General features: G+C 37.5%; 6 protein-coding genes and 1 long non-coding RNA gene across 8 annotated transcripts in view; 4 read left to right on the forward strand and 3 right to left on the reverse strand.

Moving 5' to 3' along the window:
* The first annotated feature begins 90 nt into the window (after positions 1–90).
* Positions 91–1,463, forward strand: LOC117602529 (mitochondrial thiamine pyrophosphate carrier). Its single transcript, XM_034320686.2, has 4 exons — positions 91–226; positions 311–463; positions 722–924; positions 995–1,463. Exons 1-4 carry the CDS (start codon positions 107–109, stop codon positions 1,461–1,463), a joined length of 945 nt encoding a protein of 314 aa, XP_034176577.1. The 5' UTR covers positions 91–106.
* On the reverse strand, positions 139–3,132 carry LOC117602527 (glyoxylate reductase/hydroxypyruvate reductase). The gene is made up of 4 exons (XM_034320682.2): positions 2,945–3,132; positions 2,408–2,728; positions 1,874–2,331; positions 139–1,810 (listed from the first exon to the last, which is right to left on the reverse strand). The coding sequence occupies exons 1-4, from the start codon at positions 3,130–3,132 to the stop codon at positions 1,683–1,685; spliced, it is 1,095 nt and encodes a 364-aa protein (XP_034176573.2). The 3' UTR covers positions 139–1,682.
* Positions 3,133–3,392: 260 nt separating this feature from the next.
* Positions 3,393–5,435, reverse strand: LOC117602528 (NAD-dependent methylenetetrahydrofolate dehydrogenase). Of its 2 annotated transcripts, none has more exons than XM_034320685.2 (5): positions 4,871–5,435; positions 4,588–4,765; positions 4,343–4,527; positions 3,898–4,266; positions 3,393–3,778 (listed from the first exon to the last, which is right to left on the reverse strand). In XM_034320685.2, the coding sequence occupies exons 2-5, from the start codon at positions 4,659–4,661 to the stop codon at positions 3,393–3,395; spliced, it is 1,014 nt and encodes a 337-aa protein (XP_034176576.2). In that variant the 5' UTR covers positions 4,662–4,765; positions 4,871–5,435. The 2 variants fall into 2 exon arrangements, with proteins under 2 accessions (XP_034176576.2, XP_034176574.2); XM_034320683.2 differs by having other exon boundaries at positions 4,588–4,795.
* A 134-nt stretch (positions 5,436–5,569) lies between these two features.
* On the forward strand, positions 5,570–9,325 carry Mtpalpha (monolysocardiolipin acyltransferase Mtpalpha). Its single transcript, XM_034320673.2, has 11 exons — positions 5,570–5,778; positions 6,115–6,224; positions 6,288–6,560; positions 6,648–6,898; positions 6,972–7,355; positions 7,431–7,601; positions 7,692–7,914; positions 7,982–8,191; positions 8,252–8,447; positions 8,528–8,730; positions 8,816–9,325. Exons 1-11 carry the CDS (start codon positions 5,706–5,708, stop codon positions 9,020–9,022), a joined length of 2,301 nt encoding a protein of 766 aa, XP_034176564.1. The 5' UTR covers positions 5,570–5,705; the 3' UTR covers positions 9,023–9,325.
* Positions 9,326–12,170: 2,845 nt separating this feature from the next.
* On the reverse strand, positions 12,171–14,614 carry LOC117602526 (uncharacterized). The gene is made up of 3 exons (XM_034320681.2): positions 14,360–14,614; positions 13,858–14,061; positions 12,171–13,406 (listed from the first exon to the last, which is right to left on the reverse strand). The coding sequence occupies exons 1-3, from the start codon at positions 14,411–14,413 to the stop codon at positions 12,534–12,536; spliced, it is 1,131 nt and encodes a 376-aa protein (XP_034176572.1). The 5' UTR covers positions 14,414–14,614; the 3' UTR covers positions 12,171–12,533.
* On the forward strand, positions 14,051–15,868 carry LOC143306010 (uncharacterized). The gene is made up of 2 exons (XR_013063274.1): positions 14,051–14,190; positions 14,262–15,868. It is a non-coding gene; the product is annotated as an uncharacterized LOC143306010 (long non-coding RNA).
* Positions 15,869–20,362: 4,494 nt separating this feature from the next.
* The window catches only part of ush (Zinc finger protein ush), a 116,501-nt gene continuing 108,914 nt past the window's right edge, over positions 20,363–27,949 (forward strand). The window contains exon 1 of the mRNA XM_034320666.2: positions 20,363–20,855. Coding sequence (XP_034176557.1) covers positions 20,816–20,855 — 40 coding nt within the window. The 5' untranslated portion in view covers positions 20,363–20,815. The remainder of the gene's footprint in view (positions 20,856–27,949) is intronic.

Below are 27,949 nucleotides of genomic sequence, written 5' to 3' on the forward strand. Positions count from 1 at the left end.
TTTGCAGTTTAAAGTATTAAGAATTGCAAAACAATTGTATTACCTTCACATTAAGGCATATTTTTTATATAGCCATTTAAATGTAAAGCATATAAAGCAGAAAAAAATGAGTGCTTTGTTAAAAAGAAATGATAATAATTCAGATCATGCTATAGCAGGGGCTGCTAGTGGTTTTATAACAAGGTTTTGTTGTCAACCTTTAGATGTTATAAAAATTAGATTTCAGGTAAAAACTTCATGTATGTTACATGTGCTAAAAGTTGATGTATAATTGCATTCACATTATAAACATCTTTAATATTGTATATAGTTACAAGTTGAACCAATTACTGATCATCATGTTAGTAAATACCAGTCTTTAGTTCAAGCATTTTATTTAATAACTAAAGAAGAAGGTCTTTTTGCACTTTGGAAAGGACATGTTCCTGCACAATTACTTTCTATTGTATATGGAATGAGTCAGGTAGTAATATTAAAAAATTTGTTTTTACAGGTAATATTGTTCAAAGTTTTCATTGACTAATTAAAGGGGTAGTTATACTGATTAACAATTTGGTAATTATTGTGATATTTGAATGAATACTGCTTTAAACAAATGACACTCATGTAACATGAGATAAATTATATTGTTATATGAAAACTTTAAACAACATTAGCTGCATTATCATTTTATTTGAACTTCTTGTATAAGTATAGAAATTATAATATTGACACTTTACAGTTCTATTCATTTCATATGTTCATGAAAGTAACAGACAGTTTTCCACCATTGAATGAATGGATATATTCAACAAAATTTGTAGCTGGAGCAGGTGCTGGTTTGGTTGCTACAGTTATATCATTTCCTTTTGACACCATAAGAACTAGATTAGTGGCACAATCAAGTAAGCATCAAGTATATAAGGGAATTTTTCATTCTTGCAGGCAAGTTTCAAACGAATAGTTACTTTTTATAAACATACTCTTAAAATTATTATATAAAATGTATTTTCAGTTGTATTGTGCGACATGAATCTCCAAGGGTCTTCTTTTATGGATTACTACCATCATTATTGCAAATTGCACCACATACTGGGTTGCAATTTGCATTTTATGGATTTTTTACTGATATTTATAAAAAATATTATAATGAAACAGATAATAATTTTTATAACTCTATGATGTCAGGTAGTGCAGCTGGGTTATTAGCTAAAACTGCAATATATCCACTTGATCTTAGTAGAAAAAGATTACAAATACAAGGGTTTAAGCATGGTAGAACAGGTTTTGGCACATTTTTTGAGTGCAAGGGTCTTATAGATTGTTTAAAAGTTACATTTAAGAAAGAGGGAGTAAAAGGGCTGTTTAAAGGTTTAGTACCAAGTCAATTAAAAGCAGCTGCAACAACTGCATTGCATTTTACCGCATATGAACAAAGTTTAGTAGCAATACAAGCATTAAGATCATATGTTTCCAAAAAGTAGTCATAATATTGATGAATAATAGTACAATATTAGAATATATTATTGATTGTTATATGTACAAATTTATGTATATATGTTAATATAACTTGCATTTGTACAAAAAACTAAATTATATAGATAAACAAAGACATATATACAAAACTAATTTATTTTTTGTATATATTCCAATATGTATTTAGTAGATTGATTAATTTTTATACTTAAGAATACACTTTGTATTTATAGTTGTAGTGGAGAAGGCATTTCATTTGGTTTTCCTTGCAAGACCGCAATTATATTTTTAGCGGTAATTTTTGACATTTCCTCTCGTGTTTCTGTAGCAGCACTACCAATATGGGGTAGTATCACTATAATAGAAAAAATTAATCAGTTTAATCATGAATTCATTGATGTTTCAGTTTCATACTTACCACAATTATCTAAAGTCAGTAATTCACTGTTTAATGGAATTGGTTCAGGAGTCATAACATCTAAGCCTGCAGCTCTAATGGTTCCATTTTTTAAAGCTTCTACTAGAGCAGGTTGATCAACAACCTCGCCTCTACTAATATTTATAAATATAGCAGATCTTTTCATTTTATGAAATGTACTTTTATTAAACATCTGCTTTGTTTCTGATGTTAGAGCTGTTGTGACAATTACAAAGTCACTGTTTTGTAACAGTGCATCAAATTCTACTTTCTCCCCTCCAAATTCAGATGCTTCTGGCTTAATAGTTCTACTTGTATATAATATTTTGGCAACATTAAAGCCTTTGACACATTTTGCTACTTGTCTACCAATGCGACCTAATCCTACTATTCCAACTGTAGATCCAGATAAACCAGGACCACACATCCAAGTCGGTGACCATGCTTTCCATTCACCCCTATGAATCATATTTTAAACAAGAATATTTAAACAAGAAAATTTAATATTTATTAAAGATATATTCTGTTTCATACTTGTAAATAGCTCTGTTTGCTTCTATTAATCTTCTAGATGTAGCTAAAAGTAATCCCATAGTTAATTCAGCTGTTGCATCAGTTAAAATGCCAGGAGTGTAACCAACTTTAATATTCCTTTGTTTTAAAGCCTTTAAATCCAAATGATCAACACCAACTGACATAGATGCAACAACTTTTAATTGTGGACCTGCTGCTTCTAGAACTTCATTGTCTATTTTGTCAGTTAGTAGACAATAAACACCATCTACATTTTGTATTTTTGATAGTAATACAGATCTAGGAATTGGTTCAGGTTTTTCCCATAAAATAACATCATATCTGAAATCAAATAGGAAAAGTATTAAAATCAATGCAACAATGAAATTTGATGTATTTTTTTGATAAGTTTAAGATATAAGAATAAAACACTTATTTAAATATTTAGCAAATATTAACATATTGTATTTATGTACAGCACGTGTATGATTTGTGTATGTATATGTGTAAATGTAACTAAATAAAAAATGATTAAGACGAAGAAAAAATAGTACTTACTGTTCTTTAAGCAAATTTAATCCGGTAGTTGGAATATCTGGACGTGTAACTAAAACTTTTGGTCGACTCATTTTTATTGAATTAATAGCCGTGGAAAACTTCGAACTGTTACGGGTAAAGATTTTGTGAGCGATTAAACGTAGCGAACTTTGACTTGACTGACAAAAGAAAGTAAAGTTAAATAACATCGTGTTCTTTTTCAATAACAATGTAATATTAATATTGTCTCCTATTTTTGTTCATAAGTTTCGGTATCCGGTAATATGAATTGGTAGTAAAGATATAACCTCACGGCTGATGATTATATACATTTTTATGTAAAATTGATATATTTAAATTAAAGCTGTTTATTAAAGCTGATAATACAGTTATTTGATATTATTATATATCAGTTTTTTAAATTAAAAAATAATACTTTATTCACATTGATATATAGTAAGTTATATTATCAATAAATAGGAACTTCAATTTTGTTTAAATTAGAACACTTTGAGTGTTCATAATTTTGTTTAGCCGCCAAAATGGTATTTTTCATTAACATTGCTACAGTCATAGGGCCTACACCTCCTGGTACTGGAGTTATATATCCAGCAATTTCCTTCACACTATCAAATTCCACATCTCCTACTAATTTGTACTTATTGTTTATTAAAACTCTTGTTATTCCAACATCAATAATACATGCTCCAGGTTTGACCATTTCTTTAGTAATCAGACCAGGAATACCAGCAGCTACAACTACCAAATCTGCCAATTTTGTAAACTTTTCTAATTCAATGTGTGGAGTATGACGGTGACATATGGTTGTAGTCATATCTAATGCACCTGTTTCATCTGTAAAATAATTTATTACAAAAATAATTATTAAAAGTTTTGATTCATTTATAGAAACTACAAGTATTACATATTTATGTAACTATTATATGTACAATAATATTATAATAATAATACACCTTTACTATCAGCATGTAAGAGCAGTGCAATTGGTAAACCAACATGTTTTGATCTTCCTACTACCACTGCATTTCTTCCAAATGTTTCTATATTACTTCTGACTATCAATTCTTTCACAGCCAAAGCAGTTGCAGGAACAATGCCACTGCTATTTAATGCTAGACTACCTAGATTTTTTAAATGGAAACCATCAACATCTTTGTTTGGTGCAATTGTTTGACATACTTCCTGTTCATTTATATGCTTTGCTAATGGTAACTGTACAATAATTCCATCTACAGTTTGATCTTTATTTAAGTTATCAATTTTTTGAATAAGCTCTTGCTGCATTATATTTTCTTCTAAGTGAATAGTGTAATTTTCAATGCCTGTAACATGAATATTATTTTAAACATACTTTTGATTTCTTTTTATTTAGTTGATTAGATTTAAATAGTATATTACCAATAAACTTTGCAGCTTTCATTTTTCTTGCTACATATGTCTTACTAGCTGGATGATCACCAACTATTATGGCTACTAATTTAGGCCTTTTTTTAGTTTCATTTATCCAAGTACTCAGACTTGTTTTCAATTCATTCTGAATTTCAGTAGCTATCTGTTTACCATCTATTATTATAGCTTCTTGTCTAGAGAAAATACCATTATTATTATAAGAACCACTTTATGTAGTTTTTTAAATTACTTACAGAACTTTGGAAGTATGTAAATGTCTTAAAGGCGATTGGAAAGTAATTTTTAAAATTTTTCTCCAAGAAAACATTGCAAATATAAAATTATTTAATTATTATAAATGCGTAGAAAATAAACAATATCGAGCTTTTCTTATTAAAATCTTCCGTCGTACTATTGATCTTGTTCTTGTGACTGCAATTTGAAAACCCAATATCGCAATTTCTATAAACAGTATGGTAATATAATACCACAGGTGTACTGAGCGGTACTGATAACAAGTAGTTTATGAGTACTAACCAGAAACATCTAAAGTATTACAGTGAAAGTGGCTATTGTTTTTTATTTTTCGAACGAGTTTCATGGGTTCTATTTCACTTTTCCGTAGAACCGTGCGTTTCATTTAGTCTTATTCTGTGCTTTTACTTGGTGAAAGTAGCATCACAGCAATAACGACATTATTTTGACGAACTGTTTTACATATTTATTATATAAATGACATACTATCATGATAATAAATAAAAACAACAATATTATACGTATTTCAGTATTATGAAAAGAATATGTTATGTCGCGATATTCAAAATATCATTGTTGGTTCGTTGCTGTTTTGCTTACGTAGCTTATACGTGTGGCGGGTCTTTCGATTAAGAGAAACATATGAATTTTTATTAATCTTACACGCAAAACTAAATGAAACATATATTTTTTTTTAATTACAGACACTCGCTAAAGTACATGATGCTATATACCTAATTAAAATAAAAGAATTGGTTTTTTTACATGTTATGATTTTCTTACACGGCTATTTTAGAAACATTACTTTTCAGAAAAAGTTAACACTCTTTGAATCTGAAAAAAAAAGTTCGATGGACTCTTTTTATTCGTAATTTTTTATTTGCATATAGAAAAACCGAATTATTTTTAAACATATCCAATATATTCAGGTCAAAGTCCTTGCAAAGTATGGCAAATTCTATAGGTTAGATCAGTATGTATCCACGTTTGCACGCATGCGTATTCACCGGCATTATTTTACTGCACAGATCTGTATGACTACTGTACATTACTAGCGATTTTGGATACACATTTAATACTGTTTTCTTGGGCGTGTGTACACATAATATTTTAAAAGATGTCACAGTATAGATTATTAAATACTGCCTTTCATTTGTCACATATAAATAAAAATGTTATAGCACAAACAGGTAATTATGAATAAACAAAAGAAGTTATATTTTTCATATTTGGAGATATGAACCTTTGCTCCTTGGTAACTCATGTATGGTTATCATGACTTGTATGTCATACAACAACCAAAATATATATTATGCAAATGTTTTGTCATAATTTCAGCATATGTAGAATTTGAAGAATATATAAAATTTATGTAAATGCTAATAAATTGTATATTTTGATCTAATTAAGCGTTAAGTATTAATATATTTTATGTTACATTGTATAATACACTAATAAAGCAGATTCTGATTGTCTTTCCTTTTGTGATTTATGCTTGAGATACATATATGTATATTGTTTTTCAGCATTATATCAAACATTTAGAACATTTGCTAGCCCAGCTACCATAAAACATTGGAAGTACAAAGTTGTAGACAATGTAGCAGTAATGACTATAGATTCTCCAGGAGTTAAGGTATAGTCTTTAAATTATGTTCATTAAGTGTAAGATTTCTGACTAACATTTTTCATATTGTAGGTAAATACTTTGAATGAAGAAGTATCAAATGAAATTGCAACACTTTTACAAACTGTACAAGTGGATCCTGCTGTAAATTCTATAGTTTTTATAAGTGGGAAGCCAGGATGTTTCATTGCAGGGGCTGATCTTAATATGATACAAGGTTGTAAATTTCCAGAAGATGGAACTAAAATATCTCTTGAAGCTCAAAAACTTTTAAATACCATAGAAAAAAGTCAGAAGCCAATTGTAGCTGCTATTCAAGGAAGTTGCTTAGGAGGAGGCCTTGAGGTACTCAATTTATATAATTTGTAATTTTCACAATTTCCTTTATCTGTTCACATTTAACTAATTCACAATTTCATTTAATTAACATAGGTAGCAATGGCATGTCACTATCGGCTTGCTGTTAATGATACAAAAACCAATTTAGGTTTACCAGAAGTAAAGTTAGGTCTTTTGCCTGGAGCAGGAGGTACTCAAAGATTACCTAAATTAACATCACTCTTTGATACATTAGATATGACCCTTACTGGAAAAATTGTTAAGGCAGTTAAAGCTAAACAAATAGGACTTGTGGATATTTTAGTAAACCGTCTTGGTCCAGGTATTGGAACACCAGAAGAAAAGTATGCCTGTTCTTATTGCTTTAATATATATTTGATAAATCGAGTATTTATTATATATTTCAAATATTTTCAGTACTATGAGATATTTAGAAGAGACAGCTATCAGAACTGCAAAAGATCTTGCAAATGGAACTTTAAAAGTTCAAAGAGGTCCTAAAACTATGACTGATAAGCTGATGAATTATGGTTTATCTTTTCAATTTGTTAAGGATCAGTTATTTAAAAAAATAAAAAATGAGACAATAAAGAAAACCGGGGGTTTGTACCCTGCTCCACTTAAGATTATAGATGTAATACGTACTGGTCTAGATAAGGGACCAGCTGCTGGTTATGAAGCAGAGGCTAAAGCTTTTGGTGAGCTAATTGTTACACCACAAAGTAAAGGTCTTATAAGTTTATTCTTTGGGCAAACTGTGTGTCAAAAGAATCGTTTTGGTACACCTAAAAATGCTATTAAGTAAGAAAATTTTTTATGTTCGTTACATTATAGACAATTAAATTTTTGCGGAATAATACTTTTCGAGTATTTCAGAAAAATTGCTGTTGTTGGTGCTGGTTTAATGGGAGCAGGTATTGTTCAAGTAAGTATAGATAAAGGCTATGATGTAATTATGAAAGATACAAACCAAGCAGGTTTGTACCGCGGAATGAATCAGATACAAAAAGGAATGGAGACTGCTGTTAAAAAGAAGAAGTATTCCGGGTTGGTTTTAAATACATTTTCCATTATATGCATAATACACATATAAAATACTACATTTTATTATGAACAATTTCTTTTACTTACTTTTAGTATTCAAAGAGATAAATATCTCGCGCGTCTAAATGCTACCTTAGATTATAGTTCATTTAAAAATGCGGATATTGTAATTGAAGCTGTATTTGAGGACATTGCAGTGAAGCACAAAGTCATAAAAGAAATTGAATCGGTTGCACCGCAGCATTGTGTAGTTGCAACAAATACATCGGCAATTCCAATCAACAAAATTGCTGCTGGTAGTAGTCGACCGGATAAGGCAAGTATCATATATGATATTAAGTATCATATTTATAAACGCAATGTAATAAAATGTGTATTTACAGGTAATTGGGATGCACTACTTTTCTCCAGTAGACAAAATGCAATTGTTGGAAATAATAACTCATAAAGGTACATCGACTGAAACTATTAAAACTGCAGTTGATGTAGGTTTAAAGCAGGGTAAAGTAGTTATTACTGTGGGAGATGGTCCTGGATTTTATACAACACGAATTCTGTCTGCTATGTTATCCGAGTCTATTAGATTAATGCAGGTAAATTTTCAAAAATTGTCGAATTAAACAAAATGATAATTATGATAAATATTGGAATAGGAAGGTGTAGATCCTACGGATTTGGATAGTATGATTAAAAAGTTTGGATTTCCTGTTGGACCGGCAACTTTATCAGATGAAGTGGGTGTTGATGTTGGTGCTCACATAAGTGCTCATCTTGTAAAGGCTTTAGGTGAACGATTTAAGGGTGGAGATGTAAATATACTTAGTGATATGGTTAAAGCTGGTTTTCTAGGTATCTATGCTTATCTATTTTTTTATGTATACTACTTTTATATTATATATCTATTTAACGTATGAAATATATCATTTTAGGACGAAAATCTGGCAAAGGAATATTTATATATGAAACTAACACGAAGCGCAAAAACATCAATCTCGAAGCATTAGATATCTTAAAGGCATATAAATGTGAACCAAAAGGAAGTACTTCCGTCGAAGACCGTCAATTAAGAATGGTGTCCAGATTTGTTAACGAAGCAGTACTTTGTTTAGAAGAAAATATTTTGGCCAATCCGGTAGAAAAAATTTACATCGCAATATTAATATATTTAACTTTAAATATCATATTTTATTCCATTTAAATAACTTTTATTTTTACAGTTGGAAGGTGATGTAGGAGCTGTTTTCGGGCTAGGATTTCCTCCGTTTACCGGTGGACCTTTCCGTTGGGTAGATTCTTATGGGGCTCATAAATTAGTTAAGAAAATGGAAGAATTCCAAAGTCACTACGGCGATGCATTTAAACCATGTCAGATGTTGCATGATATGGCATCCGATTCAACCAAAAAATTCCATAAACAGTTGTAAATGTGCCTATAGAACAAAAACGGTGACAGTACGGCGAGATTCCTATAGGCTTATAATGTTTGCGATTATGATATTTGAATGTATCTGCGTGTATTTGATTAATTGTACTGTTCACGTTTGTAGAACCTTCGGCTGGTATCAATGCAAAGTAGTTTATACATGTATATTTATTACAGAATTTTTATACGATATATATTTTGCAAAAAGGTTTATAATATTTTTACAAGATAATATAAAAATATAAACTCTATATGTATGTACATTATTTTGAAACACACGCGTGAAATGTGTGTTTATTATATATGAAACCATAAAATATAGTTTATTAAAACATGTGTTTATAACAAATTTTCGCATCGAATAAACTAATTATTTCTTTTGCATAGGTAACAACAGTAAAAACGCGTAAGTGAACATCATTCCGTATCGGGGTGCTCAATAACGAATAACTGGTACGCGCATACGAATAAATTTATCGCCTAATTACCATTTTTTATTTCCTTTGAATTATGAAAGAAGTAGGAGTGGAATTCTGGTTCTTGATGCAATGTTTAGAAGATATTGCACTTTCAGATGCGCACCTGCTAATGATAACAAAACGATTCAAATAATCTCTGTTAGACAATAATGGGTAAGATGAATTTAACTTTGATAATATTAACAAACTTCCACTAATAAATTCTAATTGTTAATTTTAATTTAATAGTATACTAGAAAACAAGATAATGCCTTTGAGTTGAAGAAATATTTTAATATTATTTTCATGGTAAATATCTTTCCTTAAACAAATTTTAACTATATGCAAAACTTTATTAATTATTTAGCTTTAATTTATAAACCTAACGTTTTCAATTAATTACATGTTGCTTGAGTAAAATTTACAATAATAAAGATAGATTCTACTAAAAACAAACGAGGGTAATCAAGAGGACATTTTACATCATCTACCGGTCCCACACCTGTTTGTGACATTTACAATATTAAAAGAGATCGAGTCCTTGGCTGATGCAAGAAACCACGATGTTTCGTGAGAAGCCATTAACAAGGATCATGTCTTTAAGTTGACCTGCACAATTTTGTTCAATAGCAGCTTGTCAAGAATATGGATAATAAGTTGCATATTACATTTTACTTTTCAAACATCTTACGATTTCTTATTGTTTAAACAAAATGCAATCGGTACGCTATTCGACTAGAATTTACAGTATAGAGATTATTAGTCATCAAGGTATTAATGAATACTGGTACAAGGAATAAACATTTTTGAGACAATACGAAGAATACAAACGAATAATAAAAAATCTTATCTCACTCGTGAGTTGCACTTAACATTACCGTACTTCTTTCCTTACAACTGTAAAGAAGGTGATAATAAATACAATGGAAATTTTTACTTTTTCTCGTTAATCATATTTATGCTCGAAACATGTGTGGATACTTTTGAAATAAATTACGTTAAATAATGATAACGAAATACTTATGAAACTTTTAACACATTGACGGTCGAATATTTTATGGAATCAATGACTCTTGTAATTTTATATTTCTTTATACATTGAAAAGAAGTATACATAAGAAATAATATATCAAGAGCAGAGAAAATGTCACGTTTGTTGTAAAAATGAAAAGTACTGAAAGGCAAAAACTGTATCGTTAAAATCTAATTGTTTGGCAAAAGGATGATATATTTATTAACAAATCTGTTAAAAATGGAGTATAGACGTTTCAAATTCGAAAGCAAAGCCGGTAGATTTACCGAAGAATAAGATCGTATCCGCGTAAGCACTTGAACGCGATCAAACTCTTTCTATTATGCGTGATGGAAACTTTTTGCAATGATATAAGCAGTTGTTCGCTACATTATACCATGCTTAAGCTATCATATTCGATAAGTTTTATTTTGTACCCTGATGCACCATTGAAATATTAAAAGGTAACCAGACTTTTATATTTTCAGTTGCAGAAATTGAATCTTCAAAGTCCAGGAAGCTTTTGTTGCAACGCGTATCTATTCACAGTAAGTGAAAATGAATAATTTTTTTGATATTTATGGATATTTTATGGATATTTTCAATATTAATTAGTGGTCTCGAGGAACCCCCTCTTTGGGCTTAGTTTACTAGGATACTAGGTTGCCCATATAAGAGTTAGAAAAAGGGGGAACATATTCTGCTATATTAGATTATCATTTTGCTTTTATAAATTGCAATAAATTACGTCATTAATGGATAGTACATTATAATTCAAGTAATCGATGTGCGTGTCGATTTTGTAGTTAGAAACCGGTCGTCTTTATCCTCGTCATCGGTCATCTTGATTAATGACCTTCCATATTAGAATTTAAACTTTTTTGTATAATTAAAAATCTAAGAATACGTGACGTATGGTTTTTTTTAGGATTACACAATTTACAACTGAAAAAAAGTGATTTAAATACTTATACTCCTTTTACTGTTGCAAAGCTTGTTTCCTTACTTGTTGCAAATTAAATGACGTTTATAATTCAATCGAAACGGTGCTAGATAATTTTCTAAGAAACGTTAACTGCGGTAATTAATAAAAATGCCGATTCAGCTCATTATTCCGTCAATCGTAAATGGAAATTAATGACGAGCTCATCAGTTGAAACGAATAAGTATTAACTTATAATACTGTATTTATTAATAATACTAAACGGGTAGTAGAGAAAAAAGAAAAGTTTGTATATTAATGGGTTAAATGAATACAGGAAAGGCAAGTATGTCAGGTAATTAAACTGTACTTGCAATAATTCTACGAAAGTATACAAGTCGTTTAATTAATCTCTCATCGTATAGAAAAATCTTTAAAACTTATCTTTATACAGTATAAAGTCATGTTGTCCGGCAAGTCGGACGATATATACATTACATGATCTATAATTAACACGTAAAACTAGTCGACAATAATGAAAACAGCATTACTTTAGCATTTTTGCATAGCCGTTATATACATAATTCATAAAAACTGTTTTTTGCACTTTTTAAATAAATACTCTTTCTCGGTCAACGCGCTTATGCATCACAGATCACAGACACACTTAGGTACTTGGTTCACGGACGGTAAGAAAGCCTCGTTTCCTGACTTATCCACCGCTCCTCGTGCCTTAAAATCCATTATCATTATTTCCTTTCTTTTTTTTTTCTTAAGTACTCTTCCTGGTTAACTCATTCCAGATAATCACAACACGACACACGTTACGAAGGCAAATGGGAGCTCACTTCTGTTTGCAGTCGTTCACAATTTCAAAGTAGACATTTTCCCCGCCAATCAATTTCTAGACCTCCTAGAGGGCATCTACAGTTATTGCATTGATTAAGATTTCACTTTTGATCGTTTATCAAAAGGTAGTTTAATATGATTAATATCTCCACGATCTTGGAATGGTTTTCAATCATGTGGTAATTCGAAGCTCGATTTGTAGCTTTGTTATAATAGGTACGATTAAAGCATCACTGTTTGGGTATTCTTTAAGCCGCAAATCGCGGTGGAATTATTTAGTGAGTGGGCGCTGCGTTATTCGTGGCGCTATAAACGGAAGTAAGCTTACCCTTAATGGGGCGGGTGTGACTTGGGTAACGGAAGTTTGAACACCGGTGGTTCCACTGACGGACGAGGATCTATCTCTGGTATGCCGTTTGACGTGTTTAGCCAAATGATCGCTTCTCATGAATCTCCTCTGACAAACTGTACAAGCGAATTTCTTTTCGCCGGTATGAGTTCTCTTGTGACGCGAAAGTTCATCGCTTCTTGAAAACCGTTTGCTGCAGTCTTTGTAAGGGCACGAGAAGGGACGTTCTCCCGTATGAGTTCTCGTGTGTGCTTTCAAATGAGATGACTTAAAATAATTCTTGCCACAACCTGGATGCTCGCATTCGTAGACACGTCGTCGTGCAGCTACTTCTGGAGTAGTTATGCTAGTAGCTATGCTAGTCGTGGTAGTCGTAGGTGTAGTTACTAATAAGAGAGGTGTTTGCGGGAGAATCAGAGGAGATCGTAAGAGTCCGGTTACCATAATTGGTGCAGGCTTTGGTGCTAAAGGATGTAACTTCGGCTGAGCGGTTTCACGATCTGTGTTTTTGTTATTTACGATAATCTCCTCTTTCCGTAGGCTCATTTTAAATTTCAAACTCTTCAAAATATTCTCTGGTTCGGGAACGCTCCATCGCGTTATCGGTTCTGGCCGCTGCGGACTGCAGATCTGTGGTACCTCCTGTGGTACCTCGTGTGGAACTGATTGTGAGCACATTACGGTAGTCTTTGGTGTTAAGTTGGCAGGACTGTAAGTACCGTCCCGGTTGGCACGCATTATGACCGATACACGGGCTGGTTCTGGACTCGGAGGTGGTGTACCGTCCAACAGTAGCTATATAAGAAAAAGAAAATATATCGTTTACGTTTGTTTGATAAGAGGTTTGATTTGCGTTTAAACAAAAATATGTTTTATGGACCGATACAATTTTTTTTCAGCTGTTTCGAAAAAAAATTTCCTATTATCTTATTTTCGTGTCATTGAATTTGCGAACAACAGAGATTTTTAATTAATAAATTAATTTATAAGCCATCTATGAATATACATTTTTCGAAACTACTACCGTCAGACGGTATATAACATTTGCTCGAAGGATAAATGACAAAAATGGTGTAAGAGTGAATGCACGCTGTAAACGGGGTCATCTTGCAAAACAACTCTATAGCGTTTGCGCATGCGTATGTACATTGGAGTGGCCAGTCAATCGCGCGTGGAGAAAAAAAAAATCAAAAAATAAAGTTCTGCAGATATGCAGAAAACAATTTGCAAACAATACAATATTCACCTTTGCTAATTCACATTGCTCTACGCATTTCCGTTTTCGAAGAGGTTCGTCTTCCTCTGAGTCAGAAGGCTGAGGAGTTGGGGGTAAACCAGGCCGTGCATTTCCGTCATCTTCTTTTTTTGTATTTATGTTAGTATTTGTCTTTTGCAGAAGCTTGTCCCCCAATAATGCTGCAACACTGAACGAAGACTGCAGCGGTTCGATCTGTAAAGAAAAAAAATCTATTAATAAAATATTTCAAGTTTCACATAGCAGTGGAGAAGTTCGACTGAAACGATTGGAACAACCATAACAACGATAAATGTATTCATAAAACAATTCGACGCGAAAAAGGTATTAAAATTACAATAAAATTATACGGAGGTAACAATAAAATTCTAAGTATATTGGTATCGATATTTTAGGTGGAACAGGGCTGGGCCGTAGATTCCAGCTGCGTTCATATTTCGCGGGCGAGTCGTCAGTATACAGTGGCGGTATTTTTAATTTGGCGTACACTTACGTGTTTGAATTGGGGTGAAGCTGGTGGTGAAAGAGGCGTCTGAGTAGAGTCCATTTTTCGAAGGAAATAAAAAAAAAAAGGAAAGAATATAACGTTCGTCAAAGAGGCTCGTCTAACGATGTGAAAACGCAGTCTCGCGTATACGGTACTCCGTGCGAAAAGAGCCGTACGGAAGGTAACTGTTGAACGTCTGTTAACGCAATGAAGCTTTCTCAGGTCGGTTGGCCCGACACACCGTGGTCGTGTATGCGTGATCATGCGGCGCGCTTCACTCTGACCAATCGCGTCGAGGGGCTCGCCGTGGCTAACCAATCGGAGGACTACTATCAGCCGACGACCGCGTGATCACCGGCGTGCTGTTCACGTGCTTGCGGTCTGACTGAGGCCGTGATCGTGACGTCAGTCTGCGTGGCGTGCTCGGTCGATACGTCATGGTATCGCCTAGCGCTCCAAGCGTCATGCAACTTCGACCCTCCTACGCCTCCTCCAAAAGCTATCTGACTCACTCTTTCTATCTCTCTGCCTTTTCCTACGACTCTTTATCAGCGTGGTCTGCTCGTAGCAGAAGAACACGTAAGGCTTGATCCACACTAGTGATTTACTCATGATCTGTTTTTTATTCAATCATTATTTCATTATTCAGATATTCGCCCTTTTTCTTTATCTGCGATGATAGGATCTCCGTAATCTCTTCATAGGAGCTGCTCTTGGATTCTTTCAAGGTTCTCCCAAGACTAAAGGTAAATAATGCCTATACCTATTCTTAACCAATATAAGTCTTGTTATTACACCCTACTATACAATCTAAATGAAATGAAATAATATTTAATCGAAGCAGGAGTGGATCGATAGTGTGGACCAGGCCTAACGATGCTTCGACGCTTCGCGGGTTGACGCGAGCCCCTGAATTACTGTCACGCACACCTTTTTCTGTTTTCTTGTAACGCGGTGCATGTTCCTTAGCATGAACATTTATTTTTTCTTTTCGAACGTAACTAACTTTCATTACGACGCCTTCCTTTTTTTTAATCATTTTGACATTTAATTAATTGATCGCAAGTGAATTTCTGTCGTCACGTTCATAAGGCTCTTTTTCTGTTGAACGATGCACACGCGTGTGGTACATATAACGGAGAGCGTCGTACGGGTAACTGAAAAGTCTGGGGAAGCGAGGTCATCGGGAGGTCGGATTTCAACGAGGAAGCATTCTGGTGCAGTCTGCCGTTAAATATATCGGCCGCCCACTTCACCACTGGTTAATTCGAATCCAGCTCGGGCAGTGTTGGTCTTTGACTCTCATTCGTCTCCTTGTCCGCCATCATTCTCTCGTATCGTGATATTTTTCAACAATGTTTTACCTCTTCCCCTTAAATAAATCGTTCTGATCGGGTGGTCGATTGCAGGTATGGCAATATAGAGGAGTATCGTTTGTTTAGAGGTAGATCGTCTAAAAGTGTCCTTATCGCATTAAAACAAAAAAAAAAAAAAAAACAAAAAACAAGAAGACAAGACACGATTAAGAGTAGAAACGAAAGTGGAATAATTTTATCGTTCATTCGATGTTATATTTAGCTACTGGTTACTCTGTTCTTCTTATCCTTTGCCATGTTTAAAACGTGTACGATTTTCCTGAAGGTCGTTTGTCACAGTAGATAATCGGTGTCATTCGCGGGTAGAGAAATAGATAATCTGTACGAGGAATGGTTCCTTCCGTTTATTACATTTTATCTCCATAAGTGTTCAGTGACTTTCCACGTCGCATCGAAGAGCTGGTCAAAGTTACATTCGAGTAGAAACAAGGACGAATCGAATTGTAATTAGAAAATTAATTAAACACTCCACATATTCTGGCCACGTATCGAAATGAAATGAAACTGCGAGGAGATAAGTAACAGTTAGCTAATAAACAACAAGCTGACAACTAATGTTTATTACGCGTCATTCATCTAATCATCAGTTAGACAGCGGTCGACTGTGCTTTCCACCTTGAAGACGCGCCTATCGCGGGAATCGTTGTTTCCTCGTTCTAAATACCATCTCTCGTTAGATTTCGAGATTTCTTCACGGCCTTCGTCGACTTACAACCTACGTATACGCATTGTACGTACATTCTGGTATATTCGTTCACGTGCGAATTACGCTTTGAAAAATAATAACTCCACGGCGTACGGTCTGAGTTTTAACAAAGGAACGTAAAATTATAATGATCGATCGCGTCAACCTGTTAAGAAGCTTATTTAGTCCCGATGCAAATTCGTGGTACACGAGGTTGAAGCCGTTGAAAAAAACATTCCACGTCATTAATCGGCTTTGAAAATGGAGCATTCCGTGGCACGTTGTTACCTAATCGCGTACAGTAGAGGGCGATTTATAACTGCGCGTTCTTATCAATGTGTATGCAACTCGATTAGCGACGATTCATTAAGGAGTCGGCTGGTTTGTCGAACCTATCAGACTAAGGAAACAAACAAGATCGTTCGACCGGTTTTAATTTCGTCCCAGTAGGTTGTTGCATTCTGTACACACAGGTGAATGTGTAAGAACGAGAGAATTGTTTGGCTCGCCTTCTGTACGACTTTCTACGTATATCCATTGGTTCCTTATCTGTATTTTTTATTTTTTTGAACGTGCCTCTTATCACGTACCGAGCAATCGCATGGAATATTACTATGTAAATTCTTCTTCCTTCGTCTCGGAATCTCTCCGGCAAGATGATCGTCTCTAGTATCTTTCGGAATTGTGGTAGCGATATTGGTGAAACGTTTAGAAAATTCAATGTTCGCTTTATTAATCATCTACGTCGTTATCACGAAGGCACGAAGTGGCAAGAAATTAGAGGCACGCTGGATCGTTTCTTTCGTAACGAACGTCCTCGTATCATGAAATATACCCGTTCTTTCCTTGTTTCATTATCGGTGCCCGACGGATGCATCGCATGGCCGTTGCTTTAAATAATTCCACGTTCTTTAATTAACTTGCATATCGATTCTCGTAAGCAGCACGCGTCTCGCCGATTTTAAGAAATTCAAAGGCTACGAATGTTCACGACAGATGAGAACAGAGTCATTCCTCGAACTCGTGATCAGCGAACGAGTGTGTGTCGCTTCTGTTCTCTTTATCGGTAGCTTCGTGTTAACTCCGCAAAAGTGTCGTTGACTTTGTTTTTAAAACGGGTACACACGACAGGCAAGGAAAATCCAGGACGATAAAACAAAACTTTGTCAAATTTTTATCAAATGAAAAGTTTAGATAATATCTCTGTACACCTTTGTTCTCCATTTGCTTTCCCTCGTCGAGGGCCTGGAGGCCGAACAATCGACCTTGTCGGTCTTCGTCTTATACCGTGTCCGTACCCTTTCGCAATGCTAATTAATAAGACCAAGTATCAATGTGTCTGAACGCTTAACCACATTTTAAACCTGCATCGAACAAAGACAGGAAAAAGGGCACGTTCAGGGGGTAGAAAACACACCATTGACGCATGAGAGGAAATAACTAAGCAACTTCGTCAGAGATAATATTTGTTATAATTTTTAATTTATCAAGGATTTTCTAATTATTACGAGTGCTGCACGAATGTACACAAGGATTTGGTAGTTCTGTTGTTAAAGCATCGTACCAAGCGATAGTAACTCGGTAGCCCGATCGTTTCGCTATTTTCAGCCGGTGGTGTAACACAAGGAAGGTCCCTTGAACTCTCCTCTTTCCATTTTTCTATTCAATTTTAACGTTTATCTGATTAGATTTTATCAGTTACTGCCTGCGGCGCAGACTGAACGACATAGGGAAAAAATAAATGTTTAATCCACGATAACCCGTTGAGAGTCCTTGCAGTCGAACCAACAAACTGTAGTTAAACAGAAAATTGAAAACGATTACAGAAATTCAAGGATTTACAGTTAATGACTTTCCACTGGTGTGCGAATAGTTATGGTCGTTAATAAATAATTGAAAATGTGTGTCGTACACAATAAACTATCGAAATTTCCTTCTGTGGTTTGTGTGGTCGCCGAAGGCTCGTCCGCAAACACGCGCATCCATCGAGTGACTTCATTCAGGGGCTCGCTACGTCATCGGTGTTTTTGTTGCACCAGTACCGCGATGCTAAATTATTCAACGACTATTAATTTCAGAAAAAGTATTATCGTCCATGAAAAATGACGATCGTTCGACGGCTGGATGATTGGAATACATATGCTGTTTTTCAATTCGGTTACGTTATTGTAATACTAAAACACATAATACCTGTTCGTTCCTTCCTATGGCCATCTTCTTCTCTTTTCTATACTCCTTTCTTCGTTGATCGGTGTCTCTTCCTTTGCTCGACCTTCGAGTAGCTCTTCAATAGAATTACAAGTATCTCGTCCGGTGAATGCATCATTTAAAATTCGATCGTTTTAGTTCTGGCGGTCGTTTCCGAATCAACCAGCGTTCATTTTATGAAATCAAGCTATTAGAAACCATGCGTAGTTTCTGTACGAAAACATTTCGTTTTTGTAAACGCGGTGCGTGTCCAAGATTAATTCGAGTCAAAGCCCTTCACAGAGAGTATCGTGTAAACACGACACTTGGTTCGAAATGATGCTGGTTTAAATGGGACACAACCTTTGTGCTGAACCGTTTGAGACTCGATCGTGGGTACATTCGATGCATCGTCCGTATTTGGTCTGGTGGTTGGTATAAAAATAGCACGTATCGGCACCAGTGGCGGAAATAATTGGTCTTTGAGTTGTTTACGTTTGAACAGAAACGGTGCCACGTGAAAATTTCATTGAAAGGGGAATACTTTTAGTAAACAAACATGGAAGATAAAAATGTTTTGTTCGGAAACGGTAACCTTGACAAAATGATTCCCAAGACGATGAACGTATTCGGTTGGATTTAGCAATGTGACACTTATAATGTAAACAAGTGTAAACTTACTGGGTTGATGCATTTAGTGAGAAGTAAATGAAGCATTTGTTAGAAATAGTCGAATTACAATGACAAAACAGGTAACATGTTCAAAAGCAATTTTAGTCAGTATGAAAGTTCTATGTACTTTCAATAAGTAATGCAGTATGCTTTAATATCGACCGTCAGAAAAATAACAAGACATTTATAGATGATAGTAATAGTTTTGAAACGCTACAATCATTTAACAAAGATGAAACAAGCCTAAAAAATGCAAGGTTGTTTATACTATTGACCTTAGAATTTAAAATACTTCGATCTTGAAGCGTTCCGAAAATGGTACTGCTTGCGCGATCTAGCAATAAAACATGGAATTAATGAAATGTTAATTTAAGTTTTATTTCGCCGTCAGATGGCAGTAGTAGTTACTTCATTTACGAGAAAAGTAATTTTTTTATTTGCATAATCAATTACTCCGATTATCGTCAGACGGCTCTGGTAGAACTATTTTCAAATTGTGTAGTGATATAAAATTAAAAAATATAAACATAAGATTTGCACAACGTTTCAGATTATTGAATTAATTGCTCCAAAATAATATGATATTTGGTCACTCATAACACGATATGACGGCCACTCATATAATCAAACAGTTCATCCGTAAAAAAGCTAGAGATAATAGAAGATAGAAGATAAATAATTTCCTTAAACATAATAGTCTAGTAATATAAGTGCGTTATATGCATACAACAATCCTTCCGTGAACGTTAAGCATGTATTATTTAAAAATATGTTCTTATTCAATTGTTGTGTTAAAAGTTTAACGAACAACAAATGTTAGAATTATTTAAGAATGAACTATTTCCTTCTTAAATATTTGACAAATGTTTGTATTTTTACAATTTAAAATATGGATAAATCAATGTCCTACCTATCGGTACACTACTGCCATCTGGAATGTTAAGTAATTTTTCAGCCGGTAGAAGTATCATTTAAAATTTCCCGCTATTGAAAACAGAGCGCGAGTAGTGGGCGGAGCCTACCCACTCTCCAATAGCCCCACTCCGTTTCGCGGAGTCACGCTGCGGGCACGGGAGTGGGGGGTGTTTGGTTCGCGTATGTTTAGTTGCTCGCTGACAGCCGCCGTGGTTAGAGGTGTGGTAGTGCGTGTACGCGTTATTCATCGTTTCTTATGCGTGATAAACACGCAAACCGGCTCTAAACGCGGGCGAGGGAGACAAAAGGAGAACGCTTGAAACGGTCCGAATCCGTTCAAACGAGAAATAGCGTTTGTCAGTGACGTAGAATTGTCCGGTGATCGGGAAACGGTTATATGTGCCTCGCGAAGTGTTCGTTGTTTGCTTTTTAATCCCTGTCTTGGCTTTGTCGTCCCCCGTATCCAACCTGTTTCGTCTAACACTCATTTCGTTGCGTGTGCTGTGTCATCTGTTATATGTCAACGACATCACCTCGACCTGGGAAGGGCAAATTTCGTCTACTCGCTCATACCTGCAACGATGTCAAGCATGTCGATGCTGATTTGGTGATGGCAGAACGCAGAGGATGTCACGTCGCAAGCAGAGCAACCCAAAACCACTGAAACGTGAGTCGTATCCAATGTGTTTTCCTATTTTTCTTCTATCCCGTCATTAACCGCTTTCTTTCGTTTTTCCGTATGTTCGTGTGTCGCGTAATACGTGTTAAATGGTGTTTGTCGTACACAACGAGATACCCGGAAAAACGGGTTTCTCGACGGCGTGCTTTTAACCGGCCGCCACGTTGCTTGACAGGTGATTGGGTGTCTTTGCTTGTCAGACCGCGTTTCAATTCACCGTTTACCGTATCGTGAAAAACTCACTCGATTAAATCGAGTTGCATGTAATTTTCACGCGTACAATCAGTTTTCCGCCTTTTTGTCGTGTCAAACGATTGCCAAGATGGCGGACCAATCACCGTTCGACTACGATCTCCTATTGGCGGGAACTTTCGTCGACTACTTTCGTAGTTATTTATGAGATAGGAATTATTTACCTATTATACGAAAGGGTTTGGGCGTGCAATTAAACTCTAATGAGAAAGTATCATAACGACAAATAGGTTCGTTGTTGTCAGCTGACCTTTCTCGGTTCTCTCGGATCACGTGGTCGACCACGCAGAAGCGCTCAACCGCGTGCGTACGTCAGTGTTATAAAAACCTTTGAATTTCATTTCTGCACAATACCAATAGAAAGTTTCCTTCAAAACCAATCATTTAGTGTACTGTACTCAGTGCATCGACGTATTTTTCTTAAAGTCTATATTGAATTTAGTCATCCTGTCATTTCATTTCAATATTTATGCGTTATTGGAATCGGAGTAGGCATACGTCACAAATCGTAGGGCATGACGGAAGGCCCTCTAGCGGGACAATTCGGAACTTTCTTTCTAGTATTCTGCGGGAAAGGCAACATTCTTGATAAAATATCGCAAAATCGGCTTCGATACAAAATTTGAATTATTATTTATTTTAAGGGATGTTTCAAATATCCTCGTAATCGTGAATTCTCTTTCAACGATTCGCGACACTGTTTGTCGCCGCTTTGGTCACCAATTAAAGCCATTGACTTCCATGGTTCCCGTCGATGGTATCGACAAACATGGTGGTGCGCGTGGATCGTGGCTCACGGAGCCGGGCCGGTTCCGCTCACGAATTCGTATCGATCTCAGCGTAAAACGATCGAGGCCAGACGAGATCGCGGTGCCGATTCCGGCGGGATCCTTCGTCCCTCGCCGCCCTTGTGTCCTGCCCGGGTATCACGTGGTTCGCGATCACGAAAGTCGCCGGCCACTTTCACGTGGCTACGACTCGTCGAACCGGCTGTCTTTCTTTTTATTATTCTCCTCTTACGTTTTCACGATGCGATTCGCGTTTATTAACCGTTTTTCACGTCCGATCTGCGCGCGCTTTCGTATAACACCACCAGCCTGTCCTGGTTAATTTTTTTCATTCTTTGAACGAATTAACGTCTCGGTAATTATCGCGAATATGGGTAGCACGCGTCTGGCTGCTAATTAGAAGCCGCACCGGTAATTGAGTTAATAAGGAGCCGAGGCAAAGGTGGTCAGCTTGAGCCTCGTTTTGGATCACCGGCCCTTCGATTTTTTAGAGTATCAATTAAATGTTGAATAACAATAACTAGAGCTCACAATCGATGATTTCAAAAAAAAATTTACCCGCTCTGCGAACGCGCTTAAAATTCGCGACGGTATAACGCGATTGGCTCGAAGATTAAGCTATCTGTTCGTTTATCGTCGCGAAAGGAATCTAAAAAATCCGCTTTTCGGAGCGATTGCGCGGTTTGCGAATATTCGTAAAAGCAGATACTTGATTCGCGAAAGAGGCACGCTGTTCGCGGCGAGTGTGGTGATAAGGGATTCGAAGATAATCGACATGACGGCTCTTTTATCCAGTCAGTTCGTGTTTTTTCTTAGTCGCAAACGGGAAATGGGGAAATCCTCGCGCTACAGAAGGCTTGTTTTATCCTCGCGAGAATATCTAGTAAAACTGTTTTACCTTTTTGGATATCGCCGCATCATCGCCGGGCTCCCTTATTACTGGCCAATTCCTCCTTCGAGGAATTCGCTGGGATACCTTGATCGTAAAAGGATTAGGAAATCATTAGTTTAGTAACGATTTAGCTGGATTCGCTGCAATCCGATCCTTTCGCCAACGGTGTCTTTCAAAACGTTCACCACCGATAGTTAACCCTTGAACAGCGAAGCCTGGATCAATCGTGACCGAAACTTGCAAAATGTATACAATTTTTAACCACAGTGTTTCATATATTAGAAGGATCATTTTTAAAGAAACAATGTAAAATTATATTTAAATTGAGTCTCTCTTCATGGTCCGTCGTCCGAGGATTTAACCCGATGAAATTTTCTGAAGATTTATTTCGAAGAGAATCGATGAAGCGAAAAAGGCAAGGACGCGACGCATCGCGTCAATAGGCAGAAACATCGGTTGCCTGGCTCGATCTCGATTATTTTCTGTTGAAAATGTATCGTATTCGTTCGCATTTATCGGATCGCGTGGTAAAGGGTCGTGGCTACGCGTTCGACCGAGAGGCGGCCGGGTCTCGTTTGTATCTTGTCGGTAATCGACGATGCCAGGGATAAAAGGTACCCTGTGGAGAGGCAGCAATCACCCCCTGCCGCGAGCAGCCGTCAAATTAATAACCAATGATTTTATAGAATGTTTTATTGAATCGTGTTCACCGTAAATAATATCTGCGCGAAGCATCGGCTCGTTTCGTCGGGAGAGCCGAGGATCTTGGCGAGGTTGGAGGAGGAGTAGTTGGTCTCATCTTGTTCGCTTTCGCGGCTCTGTTCTCGTTGTAATCGTTGTCGACGCGCTAATACTTTGGCCGCGCCTATCTCTCCACACGGGTCCTTCTCGCTTTTCTACCCGAACCTGTAGCTCGTCTAGATACTTCCACCTCGATAACGGCACGCTTCTTTTCTCCTTGCCTCTTCTTTTTATGATAATCCAAACGAATACGTCGCGAAATCGAATTTTCATCGATTTCTTGTTAAATGGTTAAGATTACTTATAAAACCCCTGGACAAATGAACAGATCGCATCTTCTCTTCGCTACTTTCAAAATACTTCTACGAATTTAGAAACGATTCGGTGAGGAGCGTTTAATTACGAGCGTACTCGAGGTTTCTAGTCGGTCGTCCGTAGGAATTCAATTCGACCAACGAAGATTTGGCGAAATCTCGTGGTCGAATCTATCGGCCACAAAGGGGCACGCTTCTTTCATCGCGGTTCGATCCCCCTGAACGAAGGGCACAAAAGCGAAGTCGCAAATTCCGTGGCTGTGGTTGGTTATCCGCGAACAGTCGTTGCGGCTATCAGTGTCGATCGGCCGGACGGTGTGTGTGCAATGAGCGGGTGACGTGAAAGGGAAGAGGAGAAAAGCTGGAAGAAGCGAACCGAGAAACTAACAGGAACAAGAAGAATAAATAGAGAGTAGAAGGAAAAGAAGAAGAAGAAGAAGAAGGACCATCAGCGTCGTCCCTTATCTTCTCCACCCGGGTCCCTTATTCCGCGCAAACGCATGAATCCAACCCGGTGCGGATGTCTCTCCGAGTCTTCTCTATCCCTCTTGTTTTCCTCGTTCACTCCAAGATTCGTTGGTTCGGTCCACCTTCTTTCGTCTTTCGCCCTCCCCCTCGTGTCTTCTTCTTCGTCGCGAAGACAACGCACGAACAGACGAACTATCGGCCCGTTGATCTCGTCTAGTTAGGCCCTTCTTCTCTCGATCCCACCTTCTTCAGCTTCATCCTGGGTTCTCCTGCTTTTCTCTCTTTCCTCTAGCCACGCGGTATCTCGTTCGTCCTGTTCGTTGCTCGTCCATCGGTCCTCTGCACGCTCCTTTCGTATCGTCCTTCCTGCCTTTAGCCGCGCGCGAGAGCAACCGATACAGGCGTTCTCTCGGCTCGGCTCATAAATACAACGGGAGGAAGAGGCACAGGCGGCCGGTGGAGGCCGTGGTGGAGACACCGGGGAGGAAGGACGAAGGGCGAGCCTACAAATTGCTACACCGCATTGTGGTGTCACTCCAGCCTGTTACGACACGGCCCTGGCATCGTTGGAATGGTGTCTGCGACTTCTCCTTCTCTCTCCCTTATCCCGTTTCTCTATGTATGCGTCACCGTATATATCCATGTGTTGTTTGCCTCTACTCTTTTACCCCGGGATACTCTTCTTCCCTTTGCTGCCTCGCCTCTGCCTTCGCTTCTGCTCTCGGTGTCAACCACTCTTCGTACCAGCTTTACACGCGTGTAAAACGCGGCTTTACGCCGATAACCACGATGTACCTCCCCGATGCCGGGCACAAGTTGGTCTTCTTTCTTCTCCCTCGCTTGTCCCTTCTATGCTTTTTTCCCTCCTCATCGTTGTTCCGCTGATCCGCTACGCGGTTGCGCGCCGTTTGTTCCGAGAACTTTTCGATAGTCTACCCTTGATAAGGTTTAATAGATTCGTGGTGGGAACGCGGCTGATCCGGACGACACGTGTTTCGTGTTAAGCTGAAGAGCGTCGAGATACTCTTCTCCTTTTCGAACGTTTCTGGGTTATTCTATATGTTTAATAAAGTAACTCTTTGTTCACGGTTAACGCTGTTCAACCCTTTTAGGGAGGTGACTATAGCCGTGAAATTCGAAGCAGTTCGTTTATATTTCAAAAATCGTGTACCATCGAAAGTGTGAAATTTTCGTTTTAATTTTTCATTTTCATTTTCACCAGTCGACGCGTTGGCAATCGAGGTACGAACGAGTTCGTTTTGCGTCACGTATTCGTGATTTCGATACGTAACATTTTGCGTCAGCATTCTTCAGTTTATTTCCGTTCATCGCCTCGTGTATTAGCTGCCGTTTGAAAAATGCTCGATAATCTCCTTTCGACATATACAGGGAGAAATTTCGAACGAGGCTTAGAAGCATTGATTCCATGAAATATGCGCTATCGTCGGAAGTGTTAATGCGAGGGCTAGAGGTGCAAGTATCTCGTTCGGAATAAGAAAAAAGAAAAAAAATCATCATCGATGGGAAAGAGTTTCAGAGCATCGTGGAAAGTGGAAAGTATTTAACTCGCCGATGGAGGTTGGCACACACCGTGTTCCAGCGAAATCAGAGCCGATAAGCCGGGGCCGCGATTGCAGTTGCGGATATGATTTCACGAAAGTGCTCGTATTGGAAATGGTCGAAACGGCAGCTCCAAAAATGGCACGACCACAACCTATACATACACGCTCCGGTGTATATGTATACGTGTTTGCGCGGACACGATACGGAGCGCAAAAAGGTTCTGTGCAAATCGCAAGAGGCACGATCGAGATACGGTATCGGTATGGCATTCCGAGTGAATATTAGCGTAATGAGCTGATAGCCAGTGATAGGAGATTTTAACCTGCGGACCGTCACGTTTGTACGATCCGCCGATCAAAAGCATCGCGACGCGACTAATCGACAGAGCTCTCTGTCGAGCGACGCGCGTGGATACGAATAATCTCGTTCGCAGTTTCGAAACAATAAGCTGTATCTGCGTTTGTACGCGCCTTATCGCACGCTTTCTTTCCCCCCTGATATCGCCCGTTGCCTTTAAATACAAATCAGATCATCTGTGCGACCGTTCGAACGGTTAAGTTCCTCATTGGAAACACGATTTATCGAAGGCTTGAAAATTATTTTGCTAATTAATTTTCTGGCCCGTTATGCAAATACGAACGAGTATTTTGCATCCACGCTCGCGTGTATACACGCATGTATCGCGATCAGAGGCGAGAAACGACGAGCCGGGCAGCTTACCCTTGCTCGTGCCGTCCGTTTTATCTGAAGACTTGAGAAAACGCAGACGCTTCGTGGCCAGGCTAATCTGTCTGGTATCTGGGCCCTAAAAATCGCCGCCAGGAGGCTAGAGACAACGGTAATAGGGAATGCTACGTGTTCACGGAATGCATACGAGAATCTATACGTTGGGAAAATAAACCGAACTCGATTTATCGCGTCCATACCATTCGCGAATACTGGGAACAACTTTACAAATACTACTCTTCTTCTTTCCTTTTGGATTAGACGAGTTAATTACGAAAATTTGATAATTTTTATAATAAATCAGAATTGCTCGATTCTCTCTTTAATGCCGTTACAAAAGACGGAATCATTAATTAAAATTGTCGCCGACTGACCAAGCGCAACGCATGGACGAGTGACGAAATTAAAGTGTACCGTTTCGGGAAAGGTGTATACGTCGTACGAGACGGTTGTTGCGGTGGCCCGTTTCGCCAGTCTTCCAAATATATCGCTCATTAGCGTTAACTGATCGGAACAACGAAAGTTTCTTCTTCTCGTGTCGAGGGGGCGAAGAGGGGTGGAGGCGCAACGTAGAGATCGCATCTGATCTCGGCCAGAACGATTTGGCCGTTGTTTCGTTGTTCGCGGTCGGATCAGATAATTGTCCCGGTTTCGCAACTGGAGTATTTCGCGAACGATTCGCCGCGATACGTGGCTTCCTTTTTATTCCTGACACGTTGATCCACGGAATGAGATATCAGCGAAGGAGGAGTAACGTATCAGTAGGTGTTAACCCTCGAAAGACCGTATTTTCTCAGGTTCTTTCTTTTTTCGTGTAACAAGAGAAACATTTAATTATTCTTTATTTAATAATCGTTAGCATCGAATTTGTTGAACAATGAACGTTCTGTTCCAACGATGATGCTTGGACGCGTGTGTCATTTCTCAACAATTTCGACCTTTTTCCCTCCGAGTCTGCTGGTTCCTCGCCGACGCTGAGGTATCTCGAGTGCTCCTTTCCTCCTCAATCATCGGGCTTATCCGTGCCTCTTCAGATAAGAGTGGCGCCTCGGTCATTTGGTCGCGGTATCGGCCTCGAATTCTCTCGATCGAGATAACGTGAAATTAAGGACGACCTTTCGATGGCAATTAAACCACGAGCGAAGGCTGTCCGATCGAACAAACACCGTGTCCCTCTTTCTTTACCCTGCTCCACCGATCTCCATACAATACGCGACAACTTCCCTCTCGTGTCGGGGAACAAAATGACCCGTTTCTTCCAAGTTTCTCATCCGTATCGGTATTAGAAATTTTCAGACGAAACGTTGCTCGAATTTCGAGGCAGAAACGCGTGTCACC

Source organism: Osmia lignaria, chromosome 13 (genome assembly GCF_051020975.1).
Source record: "Osmia lignaria lignaria isolate PbOS001 chromosome 13, iyOsmLign1, whole genome shotgun sequence".
Lineage (NCBI taxonomy): Eukaryota > Metazoa > Arthropoda > Insecta > Hymenoptera > Megachilidae > Osmia > Osmia lignaria.